The following is a 14,821-nucleotide window of genomic DNA, read 5'->3' as shown; positions in this document are numbered from 1 at the left end:
AGATGTGTCAATTAATGATCACAAGGACCTACTCTAACGACTCAGTACGTTTGTAAAAATTCGTCAAAATCGTTTCAGGGTCCCTTTAATTAAGCATTCGTACAGGGCCTCTGTCATAGTGCTCTGGCAAGGACAGAGGAGACCTGGTACTTGCGTGCAGGTGTTGAGTTGTGATCTATTTTGTCAATGGGCGCCGTTACGTTGGAAAATGGATGGACAAGTGCTTGCTACAGAATTAAAATATGTAGAAAATAAAATATATTGCACGCATGCAGTTGCAACACTCGTAATAAATTATGGGGTTTTACGTGCCAAAACCACTTTCTGATTATGAGGCATGCCGTAGTGGAGGACTCCGGAAATTTCAACCACCTGGGGTTCTTTAATGTGTACCTAAATCTAAGTACACGGGTGTTTTCGCATTACGCCCCCATCGAAATGCGGCCGCCGTGGCCGGGATTCGATCCCGCGACCTCGTGCTCAGCAGCCTAACACCATAGCCACTGAGCAACCATGGCGGGTTGAGCATTACCTGACAGGAATCGTAAATGGTGATCACGTGCTACTTTTCTTTTAAACAGATTTTCTGAAGGTAAATGTAGCTGCCTGTAAGCTCATGTCCTTGAGGCAGACAATTTTTTACGGGCGTAAAGAAATGTGCTTTGTCAAACTTCACTGCTCCCCTGAGATTTTACAGCATATCCAGCAACAGAAGAATACATGCGACTCCAACATTATGCGCTTATCGAAACCGTTGCACATGGTAATCTGACTGACCAAACATACTCGCGTGTTGTGAGCATAATGTTGCGACATGTGAGCATAATGTAGTACGTTGCTCAAACATGAAACCAGAAAAAAATCTGTAAAACTTTATTGACAGAATCACTAAAACATATAAAACCGCAGGTGTATGTTACATAGTCGTTGCTCTTTTTTTCTCTTTCTCATTCTCAAAGATGCATTAAAAAAGTTCCCCTGGGATAACATCTTGCAAAAGATTTGCTTATATGACACATCGTTCAGTATACATAGCCCTGGTCAAACACTTGTGAAGTAGCTTAATAGATATGGGTCTACCATTGTACACCTTGGTTCGCTCCAGCTTTTCTCTATACAGCACGACCACAAAGCTGTAATGCACGCAGCCAGGTTGAAACGCAGATTATGCGTCTGATGCTACTGGCTGGCTGTCTCGGCTGCAATCAGTGAAGCATGAAGTGCCAACGACATCCTATCACTTGTCTGAGAAAGCTTTCAGAAATACAACCACGACTATCTTACGTGTAGCGTAAAAGGGGACATCTTTGAGCATGCGCACAATGCAGCCTACAGGCAACGTGCGGCAAACATTTTCCAAAGCTCTGCGGCCGTGCTGTGGTCAGTCATAAATAAGCTACAAGTTATTAGTTTTCTATTAAAGTACCATATATGCTCCAGCAAGCAAATATGTGAAGGGATGCAGTTACTCGTAAATCATGTCATATACGCATATGTTTATGTACATGGACACACATTTTCTCATTGCGTTCAGTTGACTATCAGATGCACCTCTGACATGTGCAGTACGCATGGAAAAAAAAAAAACCTAATAAAGACACAAAGGGATCAAGTGCCACTTGCAACAAGAGCCCTGTAATGCAACAAAATTAAAAAAAAAAAAAAAAATGAGGGGGGGGGGGGGGGGAGGAAGGCTTTGGCACTATTATTGACATTACAGTGAGCCTGTGGAAAAGCTGACCAAACTTTGATAATATTCCTTCCTGCTTGCTGTTGAGTTTGTTCGCCATTTTAAATCTATAAGCAAAAGGAGCATCTGTCAATATATACAAAACATAACCATAAGGTCGTATTTACCACTTTGTAATAAACTAGGACAACAAAACAGAGCCATCAAATTGCAAACAAGAACAAAAAAAAAAAGCTATGTGTTGGGGAAGAAGTGGGGGGGGGCATGAATATGCTGGCTAGTGAGAAAACAAGGCCCACAACTTAAAAAACAAAATATCAACATACACCATCCCCTGTATGAAACGAACATTTGCTTCAAGCAAGGCATAATGGACACTGGAGCTGTGGTAACTCAATGTCAGCCTGATAATGATACAAAAGCTTATTGTATCCAAACGTGGTAAATACCGCAGCAAATTACTGCAGAGAAAAAAAAAAAGAAAAACAAGGGGGGGGGGGGGGGGTTGAAGCTCCTCTTGCAGGATGTTCCAACAGTGCAGCCTGTGAAGAACTAACACGAAGTGATAGCACACGCCAAATGCTGGCAGACAGACATTAGTGGCAGCCAAGCTCAAACAAAGGATTGGCATTAGGAGATTGTGCTTAGCCCCTCAATTCGAATAGGTTAGCTAGGCTATGTATTGAGCAACTAGAAGGCCTCATCAGACAAAAGCAATGCGTGATTCCAATTGCCGACCGGTTGCTGAGGGCAAGTTCTGCCCCAAACTGGAACGACAGTAGAATGAAGCTTGGGGCCTCTAACTCAATGTTTCCCAGTTTCTTGAAGCCGCTGCCACTGCCATGAACTAAAAGCCAGTTTCAGGCTCTGCTACAAACACACTCACTTCAGAGTTAGCTTGTTGGGCGACACGAAAGTGGCATGTACGCAAGACCAGATACAAGAATTTGTGCAAAGGTCAGGCAACGAAAATGGTTGCGGTTGCATACAATAAGCAGCGAAAGAGCAAAGTCTGAGGATGTTAGACTAGCACCTGTACAACAGTGAACAGGAAACGGAGGGCTTTTTCTTATGGCCATCCCAAGGGAAAACAAGAAATCCATTTTTCTTTCTTTTTCACTCTGCTCATCTGTTTAGTGTGCAATCCTGAGCAAATAAAAATACGTCATACATCTACTGGCTTAAATGCTCTGTAACCAAATGCAATGGCTGATTGAGTGTGTTAGACTAGCACCTGTACAAGAGTTAACAGGAAACTGAGAGGGCTTTTTCTTATCCCACGGGAAAACAAGAAATCCATTCTTTTTCACTCTGCTCAGCTCTTTAATGCGCAATTCTGAGCAAATAAAAACATGTCATACATCTACTGGCTTAAATGCTCTATAACCAATTGCAACGGCTGCTTGAGCGCTACTCAGGCTAGAGTTCACTACCATGTGGTTGCATTTCAGTTCATACCAATGCAGCAAACTGCCTGGTCTGCTGCTTTAACAAAAATATTTGCAGCGATAACAAAAAGGAACAAACTACAGAAGCACAAATGATATTAGGCCTTCAATCCAAAGCCAAAACCAATACTATTTCATGACAGATCAGACTTCTTTATAAAATAAGCAATGGTGCCTGGTCAGTAACGTAATGCTCATAGGTACTTCAGCACATCCTGGTTGGCACAGTGCATGCATAATTGATTTCTATAAACAGCCTTTGAAAGTTGTTTGCCATCTAGACGAAAAGAATTCGTGCAATAGACTTTGCTCAATGCAACGCAACCCATGTTACAAGTATGCACACTCCTGATAAAGGCCTGCCAGTGTAGTGTCAAACACGATCACAAACATGATGCTAAGAGAACACAAGTCGTCTTTTTTCTACAGTGGCACTGCACTTCAAAAACAAACATCCAAGGAGTCTAACAAAAAATTAGGGGAAAGCAAACCTTTCCAATTCCCTCAGCATAGGACGATCAAAATTAAATAGAGGAATTCTGTACATGATAAATACAGGTCATGACATCGACCAAAAGCCAAGGAGACAACAGCCTTCACATGCCACGACTATATGTATATATATATATATATATGTATATAAGAAAACTTGGGAGCAACCATGCCTTGGACCACAAATGACGGAAGCAGTAGAAAGGACAGCAGCATACAGAGTCCAACTGCTCAGATCAACTACAAGCAGTATTGCACAAACAAAAATGTAGATATGTAACTATGTGCACTTTTACATTGCCACTCTGCAACAAGGCCATAGTTGCAATTTCCGTTCCTCTTTTTTTCCTGCACCCACTAAAGCTACTGCTTAGAGAGCAGTGCGCATCGCTCAGGCAAAAGCACTTTCTTCTTTCTCCAGTTTTGATGGACCAACAATGTCAATCATGAGCATCAGCAGCAAGGATCTGCAGTAGGAGCTAACAGCATATTATCTTAAGACAGTGCAGCTAGTCATACACCCGGGCACCAGGTGGCTGACAACAAAAACATAGCAAGGCCCCATATACAGAAGAGCTTTCTAAGGTGGCCAATCAATTCGTTGCCACAAGCGAATGGCCCAGGCAAAAGTAAGCATGCTATGGCAAACGCAGCAGTTTTCGACTTTGCAAAACAAAGCATTGTTTCAGCAATGCTGCAAGTAGAGGTATACACACGTTATAGTCGAATCTCCAGAAAGATGAGGCAGTGATAAGATGAAGAAAAATACATCTTGGGAAAATGCCAGAGCTGTTCACTCTTACTTCTATGATTTACTACAATTATGTAATCCATTTGGCAGATGGTCTGCATAAAGAATAAAGGGACAGTTCTTGTGAAACTAATTCACGAAGATGACATTCTTAATGCACTTATGAAATGTTTCACATTATAAGGCTGTGTGGCGAACTTCAAGCTTGAAATGCTAGCATTTCCAAAAATCCAAAACTGTTGATGTGTTGGGACTAGGCGAGGCTATACAACTGCTCTCTAGGGCGCAGCAATGATGGGTAGCTCCAGCGACAAGCACATTCATAAATTCTACATATAATGCCTTACCACTGAGGGCAGTTACACAATGTTTCTTGAGAGACACACTCTGAAGACTGCGAAATGGCCTGCATTGCCCCTGCCAACTGAAATTTTTGCTCACTTGGGGTTTTAGCTTCAGGTAGAAGGCCAAAAAGACAAAACATCAGTAAGACAACTCCACACATTTTGTTAAGCGTTACTACCAATAGCAGAAACAGGTAAAAACTGCTGCATTTGCCCAAGCACTGTGAACGGACACTTTCAAAGTAATTGTAAACTATGCTGTTTGATGGCTGCTGGCGGTAAAAGGGGGAGAGGCAGCCTGCTGGTACCATGGTTACCAGTTGGCCATTCCTGGCTTGTTCAGTGTCATGAAGTAGATCTGGCAGGAGGTGCCGCCTTTGGCTGACGAAAAGAACACCTACGTACAAAGCACAGGGAGAAAAACATTATCGAGCCACTCCAAGTTGTGAACAATGGAAAAAGTTACACTCTGGAGGCACATTTATGGAGCATTCTATGGCAATAATTTCAGAAAGCTCTAATTTATTCAAAGAATAAAGCAGAAAAGCTGTTCTGCATTATCTTGCCTTCCTTCCCTTTCCAGAGCACTCAAGTAGCTTACACTCTTAGGCAAAGTTACACCCTTTGGCTTGCCCCTTCTGCCACACAACGATAATCGTTATCTGCCTTGATGCGTTTCCTTTCTTTAACGCTGCGAGCCCGGTACTTTCCAGTAACGAACGGCACGCGCGTTATCAGCATAGAACAGTTTACACCCTTTGGAGTGCCCCTTCTGATAACACGCGTGCCGTTCGTTACTGGAAAGTTCCGGGCTCGCAGCGTTAAAGAAAGGAAACGCATCAAGGCCGATAACGATTATTGTTGTGTGGCAGAAGGGGCAAGCCAAGGGGTGTAACTTTGCCTAAGAGTGTACTATAACAATGTATGTGTGCTGCAATAGATAACATCAAACACACTAGCAGTGCTGAACATCGAAACAAAGTACATTATTTTCACATTCATGTGCGACAACACTACTATTGAGAAAATTACTGACTTGTTTTATATAAAACCGAACTTTGGCCTTTCACGTCTTCATCACTAAGACAATAAAAGTGGAATAATGGTTTCCTACTAGGGGTGTACGAATATATAAAAATAAAATAAAATAAACTGTTTTACATGCCAATACCACAATTTGGTTATGAGGCATGCTGCAATCAGAGACTATGGATTACTTGTGACCAGCTGGGGTTCTCTAATATGCACTTAATTAAGTACACAAACGTATTTTGCATTTCATCCCCATAAAAATGCAGCCGCGGTAGTCAAGATCACACGAATATCAGTTTGTGGGTGCTTTTTTGTTGGCAGAATATGAATACAGTCATACCTCAATATAATAAAGTTGTGCTTGCAGTGAAAAACTTTTGTTAAATTGCAAATTTTGTTAATTTGAGGTTTTAAACCTTGAGCAGAAAAAAATTCACCGACGACTACGATACACTCTAATGCGAAGTTTGAGCGCAGCTCTATACGTGCTTTCATTTCGCGATATATTTCGCAAAGAATTTGAGAGAGACATGTAGCAGAGTTGGCAATCGTTGGAAATCTGATCTGTGGGTGAAATAAGTTGGCTTTTATACATCACTCGAAGGTTCCAGTGTAATCGCTGGTGCCACCTGACTTCCAGAAAGTACTACAGAATTCGCGTTGCACATACAATCAGACTACAAAACAATCTCAAACCATGACAATCGAAACAAACGCGAATGAGACCAAACCAAGCAAACCAAACATGCGCAAGCGAGAACTGATGCGAGCAGGCGATGCAGATGAGATGCAGTCGACTTCTGTTAACAATACTCCGATGGGACTGACAAAACTGATCAAATTATTCACCGGGCCGAACTGAACAAGATGCCTAAAAATGCCAGAACACATCACTGATTCATTCAGTGGCATTTGCCAGAGTAACACGCCCTCAAATCAAATGTGCACCCACTTTTCATGTGTCCAAAGTAGAAAACTAAAATAGAAATCACATTAAAGACCATAAACAAAGTAGGTATTTGATGTGCATCCAATTTCTTTAGAAAGAAAAATATGCACTGCATAATGGCGGCTGGTTTCCTAAAGTCAGGTTTGCCGCAATACATTTGTGTTTTACTGTAAAGTATACGATGGCTGCAAAAGCAGTTTTGGTTTTGTATCCAAATGCACCGCGCAGGCAATTTCTGGCCCAATTTTCAAACTTTCATGGGGGGGGGGGGGGGGGGGGGGGGGGGGAAGATCAGCAATAGGGTAACTACCATAATTGGCCATTGTGAGGTACGGCTATTGCTTGAAAAATATTCTTAGGGCTGGCCAAAAACAGATGTTTTCAATGGGTAATGACGTGTTCAATGTTTTCACTACTGTTCCTTAAGCTCTGCTAAGATTGCCACTAAAGGGGATGCTATCGGAGGGGTCACAACAGGGGTCAAGGTGCATGCATTCTGACTGGCTAACTTTGAATTATCTGGCGAAGGCCAATCCTTTGGATTGAAATAAGAATGTTTGGCCTTATAGAAATGCATCGGTGCCAACTGGGACCGTCCCTTTCCTCCTAACGTGTGCTTGATCATGTCACTGCACTTCTTCCGGTGACATTGCTGATGTAGAAAAGATAAGGCTTCCTCTATGCAAGCCCAGTGATGGTTTTAGTTTTGCGCACTGTACTGCACAATTGAATTGACTGGGTAATATATTTATAGGGGCCCTCTTCAGTTCGAACTCTTACTTTATTCGAATAAATTTGCCGATAGCACCAGCCTGCTTGCAATGCTTACTAAAATCAGTTCGTGAACAGCACTGCAAGAAACCAAGAGCACACAAATCTGGCCATACCTTGTCATTGCGTTCACAGAGAAACTTGAGCTTTTGTGACTTCTTGTGCATGAACACACCATCCAGGTGGCCAGACTCCACGCTACGAATTTCGATGGCCTTGTTGCCCCAGCCCATGATCTGGCCCGTGCCAACGTATGCTGCATTGTAACATGTGCACTGCATTAAGTCATCGAGAAACGATAATGTGGCATTAACACAGTATGACTACACCGTCACAAGGGTGAATAACATAGTTTAAATGTAAAAAAAATTTCAACCTTCAGCTTTTGTTAATTGGACACTAGAGTAACAGTAAATCTATACATTTTCAAAATTACTTTTGTTAATTTCGTGGTAAGAGGTTGATTACTAGAAAAGGAAATAAAGGCTAAATTTCTTTAAATATCATGTCACAACCCCGGCAGCTCTGGTACATCATTGCTAACATTTCAAAGTATTTGCCCATACTGCAGCTGTTGTGACACTGTCAAACCACACGAAACTTGCTAAATTTAACCTATCGCACCTTGAGAAGGCCACACAGTCGACATATCTAGAAAGAAAAAATTGACTAGGCTTGAGCAGATACCACTAAAATACTTGATGTTACAGTGAGCTGGCATGGGAACTTGAAGGTGGTGTTGCCACAAGCATTCCATTTTTACCTCTTCCCTGGCTTACCAAGCCTCCTTTCATTGCCAAGAGTGGCTTTTTTTGGTATTGTGGAATGATAACTTACTAATACAGAGGAATGTATTCTTCCCTTCAGTGCACCTATAAACATGCTCTTAAATGAGTGTAGTACCCGTGAAACATGGTGCAGGGAATTTGGATTCAAATCTTTTGAAGCAAATAAACAAAATACTGTCTTTAGTGTCCCTTTAAAAGAAGGGAAGGGAAGGTAGCTTGCATTCTGTACAGTGAGAACTCATCTTGCCAGTAGACTTGCACCGAGGAGACACGAAGCCATGGACTTGCACACATATTTCATGTGTTCTCTTTAAAGTGGGCCATCTTAAGCAAGACAAAAAATCTAAATGTTTAAACTATAACAGGGCAATCGAATTTTCAAGTTCTTTTAAATAAAGAAAGCAGTGATTTACGGCCACATCAGCAAACATGGCAGTATTTTTCTTAATGCACAGACAATGGGGCGAAAGGTAATTACCTTGACAAATAAAAAAAAAAGCTTTTAAAGAAGAAACAGACTTTTAACTGCAAATGAGTGTGTTCCTGTTTTCCTGTTACATTACTTCATGGATTCCTACATTGACCACTATATCACAAGTGTGCTGATGGCAGCATGCGGTCTTCTGGACAACACATACAGCCAATAAAGGATGTGCCAAAGTGCCGTTAAGCACGCTGGCAGGTAAGCTACGACATAGCTCTTACCGACTGAAGTGGGCATCTCTCCCCACTGCAGGACAATGTTCTTGCTGACTCTGCCATATATGCTCACGTAGACACCCTCATCTGTAATATGACAAGGAAAGAAAGAAGCGACATGTAATACAGAATGCTACAATAACACTAATAATAGTTGAACCTCAACATATTGAAAGTGCGGTAATCGCAAAATAGTTTGATATAGCTATAATTCAATATATAAAACCCCATAAAAAATGTGTCAAAAACTTTTGCAAATCAACCAATCAATCAACCTAGGCCACGTGAAGTCGGCGCAGCCTAAGTCAATCGCGCGCGCTGCAACTGAATGCGCACTGTGAACAACGATCCCTAATCGCGTCCTAATCATGGCGCAGTAAATACTCACTTGAAGCTTCACACAAATATTTATTTATTTGGCACAAAGTACCGCGCCAGTGTAGCTTGTTTCTTATTGGCAGCCGTGTGCTCAAACACGGAGTCCTCAACATAGTCTAAATGATCCACAAGCAATATGCCGGTGCCCTATACCATGCCGCAGTAGCGGTGTAGAAGGGCCAAAGCAGCTACAGCCACAGTTGAACTCAGGAGTGGGGCAACCTCAGTGCTTGCGGAATCAACCTCGGCAGAGTCTTTGTTTGGCCACTACTTCTTTCTGCTGCGATCTCCCCGACTGTCAACCGAAACATTTTGAAACACTGCCAATAACAAACTATTAAGTGGGCGCACGCTGTCCTGTGTCTTTGTGGGCGCAAACCACCAGTCCTCATGAGGCACGGCAGGCACAGAGCGCGGCACACCAAGGAGGAGTCATTGCAACAAATACAATGTGTAGTTGACGTCGAAAGAACTAGCCAAGCAGCCTCATGTGTACGCCGCTACGTTCAAATGGTGCCCTCGGTGCGAATGATGTGTGCAGCTATGGTACGGAGCAGTCGGGAGCGCCCATAGAGTTTCATACTACTATGGAATGCCCATCGCGCCACCGATATCTTTGAGGGTGTTGCGGGAAAGCTCACAGCCTGTCACAGCCTGGCATGTGGTCTGGGACAACTGACGTGGCATGAAACCGTATCATTTGTCGCCGACTCCCACATTGATCAAAATTAATGGTTTTCTCATTCAAATTTGCATTTTTCAATCGCCGGATAATTAGGAAAATTCTGCGGCCCCTTTCCATGTAAGAAAGGTCGATCGGCAACTACTTATTTGCATAAAAGGTTGAATTCTAATACAACAATATCTTTATATAACGAAGCAAATTGCCGATTTTACCTATTTCGTTAAATCGAGGTTTAACTGTATTTAGTCAGTTTCGGTTTTCAGTTTTCTGTTTTTAACTTGCATGGATTTCTGAAGAACCCTTGAGTAAGGGCGTGGTCGGCGTGATGAGCAGTCGTAGTTTCGAAGAGGGTGTCACGCACGACTCACGCATGGAAATGTCGCATTCACTGATTCTCATGCATCTGTGGCACTTTTGGACTTTGAAGAAGCACTGACACAAAAGACAATTTTGGTTCGTCAGCTTCGTTGTCTTGGCTGAACTGCTTCAAAGCTGCCGTCAAAGGTCACAGTTCTTATCCACACGGTGTTGGCAACCTTGGGTCGAGAACATTTGCTGTTGGCTGCGCAGTGAGTAGACTTTGGCATCGCGCTAGGGATTGTCACTAGGGTTAACGTTTCCTTTTATATGTGGCGAAATTTTTTACATAGAAAAATGATATTTGCTGGAATATTGCACAAGTCTGAAATTCTGAAATCTTTTGAACGTTTTTCTGTGCAAAGCAACACTTTTTAAAAAATTTTTGAGATTAGATATGTTTGAGAATACTACTATCAAAAAGAAAATTCACTCTTCTTCAACTTGATATGACATACTTTAGTATAAAGCATGCTCTATGATAGGAAAAGGAGTATTTACAATAAAAGCTCGTTAATTTGAATTTCATGGTGACACTTAAGGGGGGACGCGGGTCTTGAAACGGCAAAAAATCACAAAAAAGTCGATTTTCGGAAAAGTGCATTTTCGCTACATTTATACATTCAAGAATCCCTCCGCGAAATCTAGAAGCTAAATTTAATGGGAAAATAATAAAAATCGCGCTTAAAGGGGCCAGGGTGAACGCGAAATCAGCAAAATTTGGACAAAAATGTTCAAACTTCGCGCCGTCGCCATTTGCGAACGCGGTGGCCGATGGCCGCCATCTTGCGCTTGTTTTGAAGCTGTTTTCTTTGTGCGCATTTTGCGCCAGTTCAAAATGGAGTCAGTGAAGGGAAACCGACGCTGTCGCGTCATTTCTGAAGGATGCGTCCGTGCCGCCGATTGGCCAAAGCGCACACACCCCCGCGTGCCTCGCTCCTATTGGTCCGGCGCTCTTTGGTGCGCGCTCGACCGCTCTCGCGTTTCGTTACGTTTGTTTATCTCCGGTTTCATCACGCCGCTGTCTACGTTTTTTCAGCCACTTGCTTCGCGACGACGTTTGATAAGGTGCTGATTTCGCTGCCCGGATGGCTGGAAAAGATCGTCGTCTCAAGGCTCCTACGCGTCAAGCGGCTGTGCAATGCGTGACGGAAGGCGGCTAGGCCTGTCATACTCGCGGAGTTGCCGGTTGCTGGTCTGCCTGGACATTCTACTGGATCGCGTTCTGAGCTGCAAACCGGCACGTCTAGCGTCAACACTTCGTCCGCCCACGCCATGCGTGTTGGCACAGATCGTGCAGGCACCGTTTCCTTCCCAATTGAAGAAAGTAGTTCAAATTAACCGAAGCTCCGACCAAGAAAAGTGATTAAGGAAAGGCTGCATTTAATGACACATAAAAGTGAGAGCACCTCTGGGTACCTCTTTTGCAAAAAGAAAAACTTCGGTGATCGTTTTCAGCTTTTTCGTTCTGAAAGCGATCGCTGTCACTTATTTTCCAGAGCTCGAACATCGAGCATCTTCTTCTTCTCTGAAACTAAAGAAAAGCCGCGCAGGATTTAGTCCTACCATTACCTGCGTCAACGAAGGTGGCACATTAGCCGATGGATCCTTCAGACTCTTAAAAATGCAGACTTGATGGATATTCTGCACTTCGTAAATGCACCATGAGGGTTCCCATAAAGATAATGCATCTTCACGACCATTTTTTTCAGATGAATTTAGGCTCTAAAGTTAGATTTTCCGGACTAAATCGCCATTCCGAGTCACACCACTTGATTTTGGAGGCTGCCATGCTGGATTTTCCGCTGACTTGGCCAGGCTCAGCTTCCAGTGGCCTGCTTTATAGCCTCCGAGATTGGGAGGCACATGCTATCAATAGAGAGCGTGCGCCATAAAGTTTCTCACTATATTACCTAGAGGGAAATCTGGCACTGCTGTGCTGTGGTATGCATGGGAATGCCGGTATATTGTGATTTCGGATTGGCATCCTTCTCGGAGAGCCAGGACACCTTGAAGACGCACCTGGCAAGCACCGTTCCGTCTGTCACAATGATTCATTCTCTACTAAAACAGGACGTAAAAAGCTCTTTTAGCTTTATTATTAGACAAAAACATGTTCTGTTTAATTATGAGAACTTGTTATTGCATGTACAATTATACGAAACGTAAAAAGTCTCAGCGGGCCACTAAAGTTGGAGGACTGACGACAAGATTTGCGCTCGCTTTGGAACAGTTTGTCGTCTGTTCTCACTTTTCTTCGCTTGGTTATGCCTTGTAGGTGAGCAAACTTCATTGGAAGATGTAGTATGGGTGAATGAAAACCTTTTATGAAGATTTTATTTTACGAACGCGTTATTTGTGTAGCCATATCCATGCTTTAGACAAAGCCTCCTAAAAAACCAGCCAACACAAGCCTTGCAGACACATGCCATCATTCCAATGACGGCACAGTGCCCCTTAGAAAACTCCCATAAACGGTGGTGCCAGATTTCCCTCTAGGTGTTATAGTGAGAAACTCTATGGCGCGTGTGATCCACTAGTCTCGAAGGCCATGCCTGCCCTTAGCTGATGAAGCGCTCCAGGGGATGACACTTTTTCTTTCTTCGATTGGCACTATCGTCATAATCACTTAATGCAGAATCATCTTTTTTTCTAAAAAGTTTCGGTTGCTATTTTGTACATGGTGTGCCTACAGAGCAGGTGCGTCTCGGAAAGTTTGCGTCTTCGGGTGTGTTTGTGCGGCTTCACGTTTGTGTGAACGGCGCCACCTCCTGTGACTTCGCGAGAGACAAGTGGTGTGAAGTAACGCGGCTTGTTTCTTCTATATCCATGGCGATCTTCGTTGGCGGATACCACCACTGTGATGCTCCTGCCTGTATACGGAGATCTGATCGCCTCCAAGTGTAGTATATTTTTGAGTCATCATCATCATCACCAGCCTGGTTATGCCCACTGCAGGGCAAAGGCCTCTCCCATACTTCTCCAACTACCCCGGTCATGTACTAATTGTGGCCATGTTGTCCCTGCAAACTTCTTAATCTCATCCGCCCACCTAACTTTCTGCCGCCCTCTGCTACACTTTCCTTCCCTTGGAATCCATTCCGTAACTCTTAATGACCATCGGTTATCTTCCCTCCTCATTACGTGTCCTGCCCATGCCCATTTCTTTTTCTTGATTTCAACTAAGATATCCTTAACTCGCGTTTGTTCCCTCACCCAATCTGCTCTTTTCTTATCCCTTAACGTTATACCAATCATTCTTCTTTCCATAGCTCGTTGCGTCGTCCTCAATTTAAGTAGAACCCTTTTCGTAAGCCTCCAGGTTTCTGCCCCGTACGTGAGTACTGGTAAGACACAGCTGTTATAAACTTTTCTCTTGAGGGATAATGGCAACCTGCTGTTCATGATCTGAGAATGCCTGCCAAACGCACCTCAGCCCATTCTTATTCTTCTGATTATTTCAGTCTCATGATCCGGATCCGCAGTCACTACCTGTCCTAAGTATATGTATTCCCTTACCACTTCCAGTGCTTCACTACCTATTGTAAACTGTTGTTCCCTTCCGAGACTGTTAAACATTACTTTAGTTTTCTGCAGATTAATTTTTAGACCCACCCTTCGGCTTTGCCTCTCCAGGTCAGTGAGCATGCATTGCAGTTGGTCCCCTCAGTTAGTAAGCAAGGCAATATCATCAGCGAATCGCAAGTTACTAAGGTATTCTCCATTAACTCTTATCCCCAATTCTTCCCAATCCAGGTCTCTGAATACCTCCTGTAAACACGCTGTGAATAGCATCGGAGAGATCGTATCTCCCTGCCTGACGCCTTTCTTTATTGGGATTTTGTTGCTTTCATTATGGAGGACTACGGTGGCTGTGGAGCCGCTATAGATATCTTTCAGTATTTTTACATACCGCTCGTCTACACCCTGATTCTGTAATGCCTCCATGACTGCTGAAGTTTCGACAGAATCAAACGCTTTCTCGTAATCAATGAAAGCTATATATAAGGGTTGGTTATATTCTGCACATTTCTCTATCACCTGATTGATAGTGTGAATATGGTCTATTGTTGAGTAGCCTTTACGGAATCCTGCCTGGTCCTTTGCTTGACAGAAGTCTAAGGTCTTCCTGATTCTATTTGCGATTACCTTAGTAAATAGTTTGTAGGCAACTGACAGTAAGCTGATCGGCCTATAATTTTTCAAGCCTTTGGCGTCCCCTTTCTTATGGATTAGGATTATGTTAGCATTCTTCCAAGATTCCGGTACGCTCGAAGTCATGAGGCATTGCGTATACAGGGTGGCCAGTTTCTCTAGAACAATCTGCCCACCATCCTTCAACAAATCTGCTGTTACCTGATCCTCCACAGCTGCCTTCCCCCTTTGCATAGCTCCCAAGGCTTTCTTTACTTCTTCCGGTGTTACCTGTGGGATTTC

General features: G+C 43.2%; 1 protein-coding gene across 6 annotated transcripts in view; it reads right to left on the bottom strand.

Annotated features, from left to right (window-relative positions):
* Positions 1-857: 857 nt before the first annotated feature.
* The window catches only part of msn (serine/threonine-protein kinase msn), a 115,042-nt gene continuing 101,078 nt past the window's right edge, over positions 858-14,821 (bottom strand). For all 6 annotated transcript variants that reach the window (XM_050189269.3, XM_050189270.3, XM_050189272.3 and 3 more), the window contains 3 exons: positions 8,971-9,051; positions 7,594-7,733; positions 858-5,122 (listed from right to left, as the gene is read on the bottom strand). In XM_050189269.3, the coding sequence (XP_050045226.1) occupies positions 5,039-5,122; positions 7,594-7,733; positions 8,971-9,051 (305 nt within the window). In that variant the 3' untranslated portion in view covers positions 858-5,038. The remainder of the gene's footprint in view (positions 5,123-7,593; positions 7,734-8,970; positions 9,052-14,821) is intronic.

The sequence above is a fragment of the Dermacentor andersoni genome, chromosome 2, assembly GCF_023375885.2.
Source record: "Dermacentor andersoni chromosome 2, qqDerAnde1_hic_scaffold, whole genome shotgun sequence".
In the NCBI taxonomy this organism is placed as follows: Eukaryota; Metazoa; Arthropoda; class Arachnida; order Ixodida; family Ixodidae; genus Dermacentor; species Dermacentor andersoni.
Note: the sequence above shows the minus strand (reverse complement) of the source record. Positions and strands in the feature narration are given on the sequence as shown.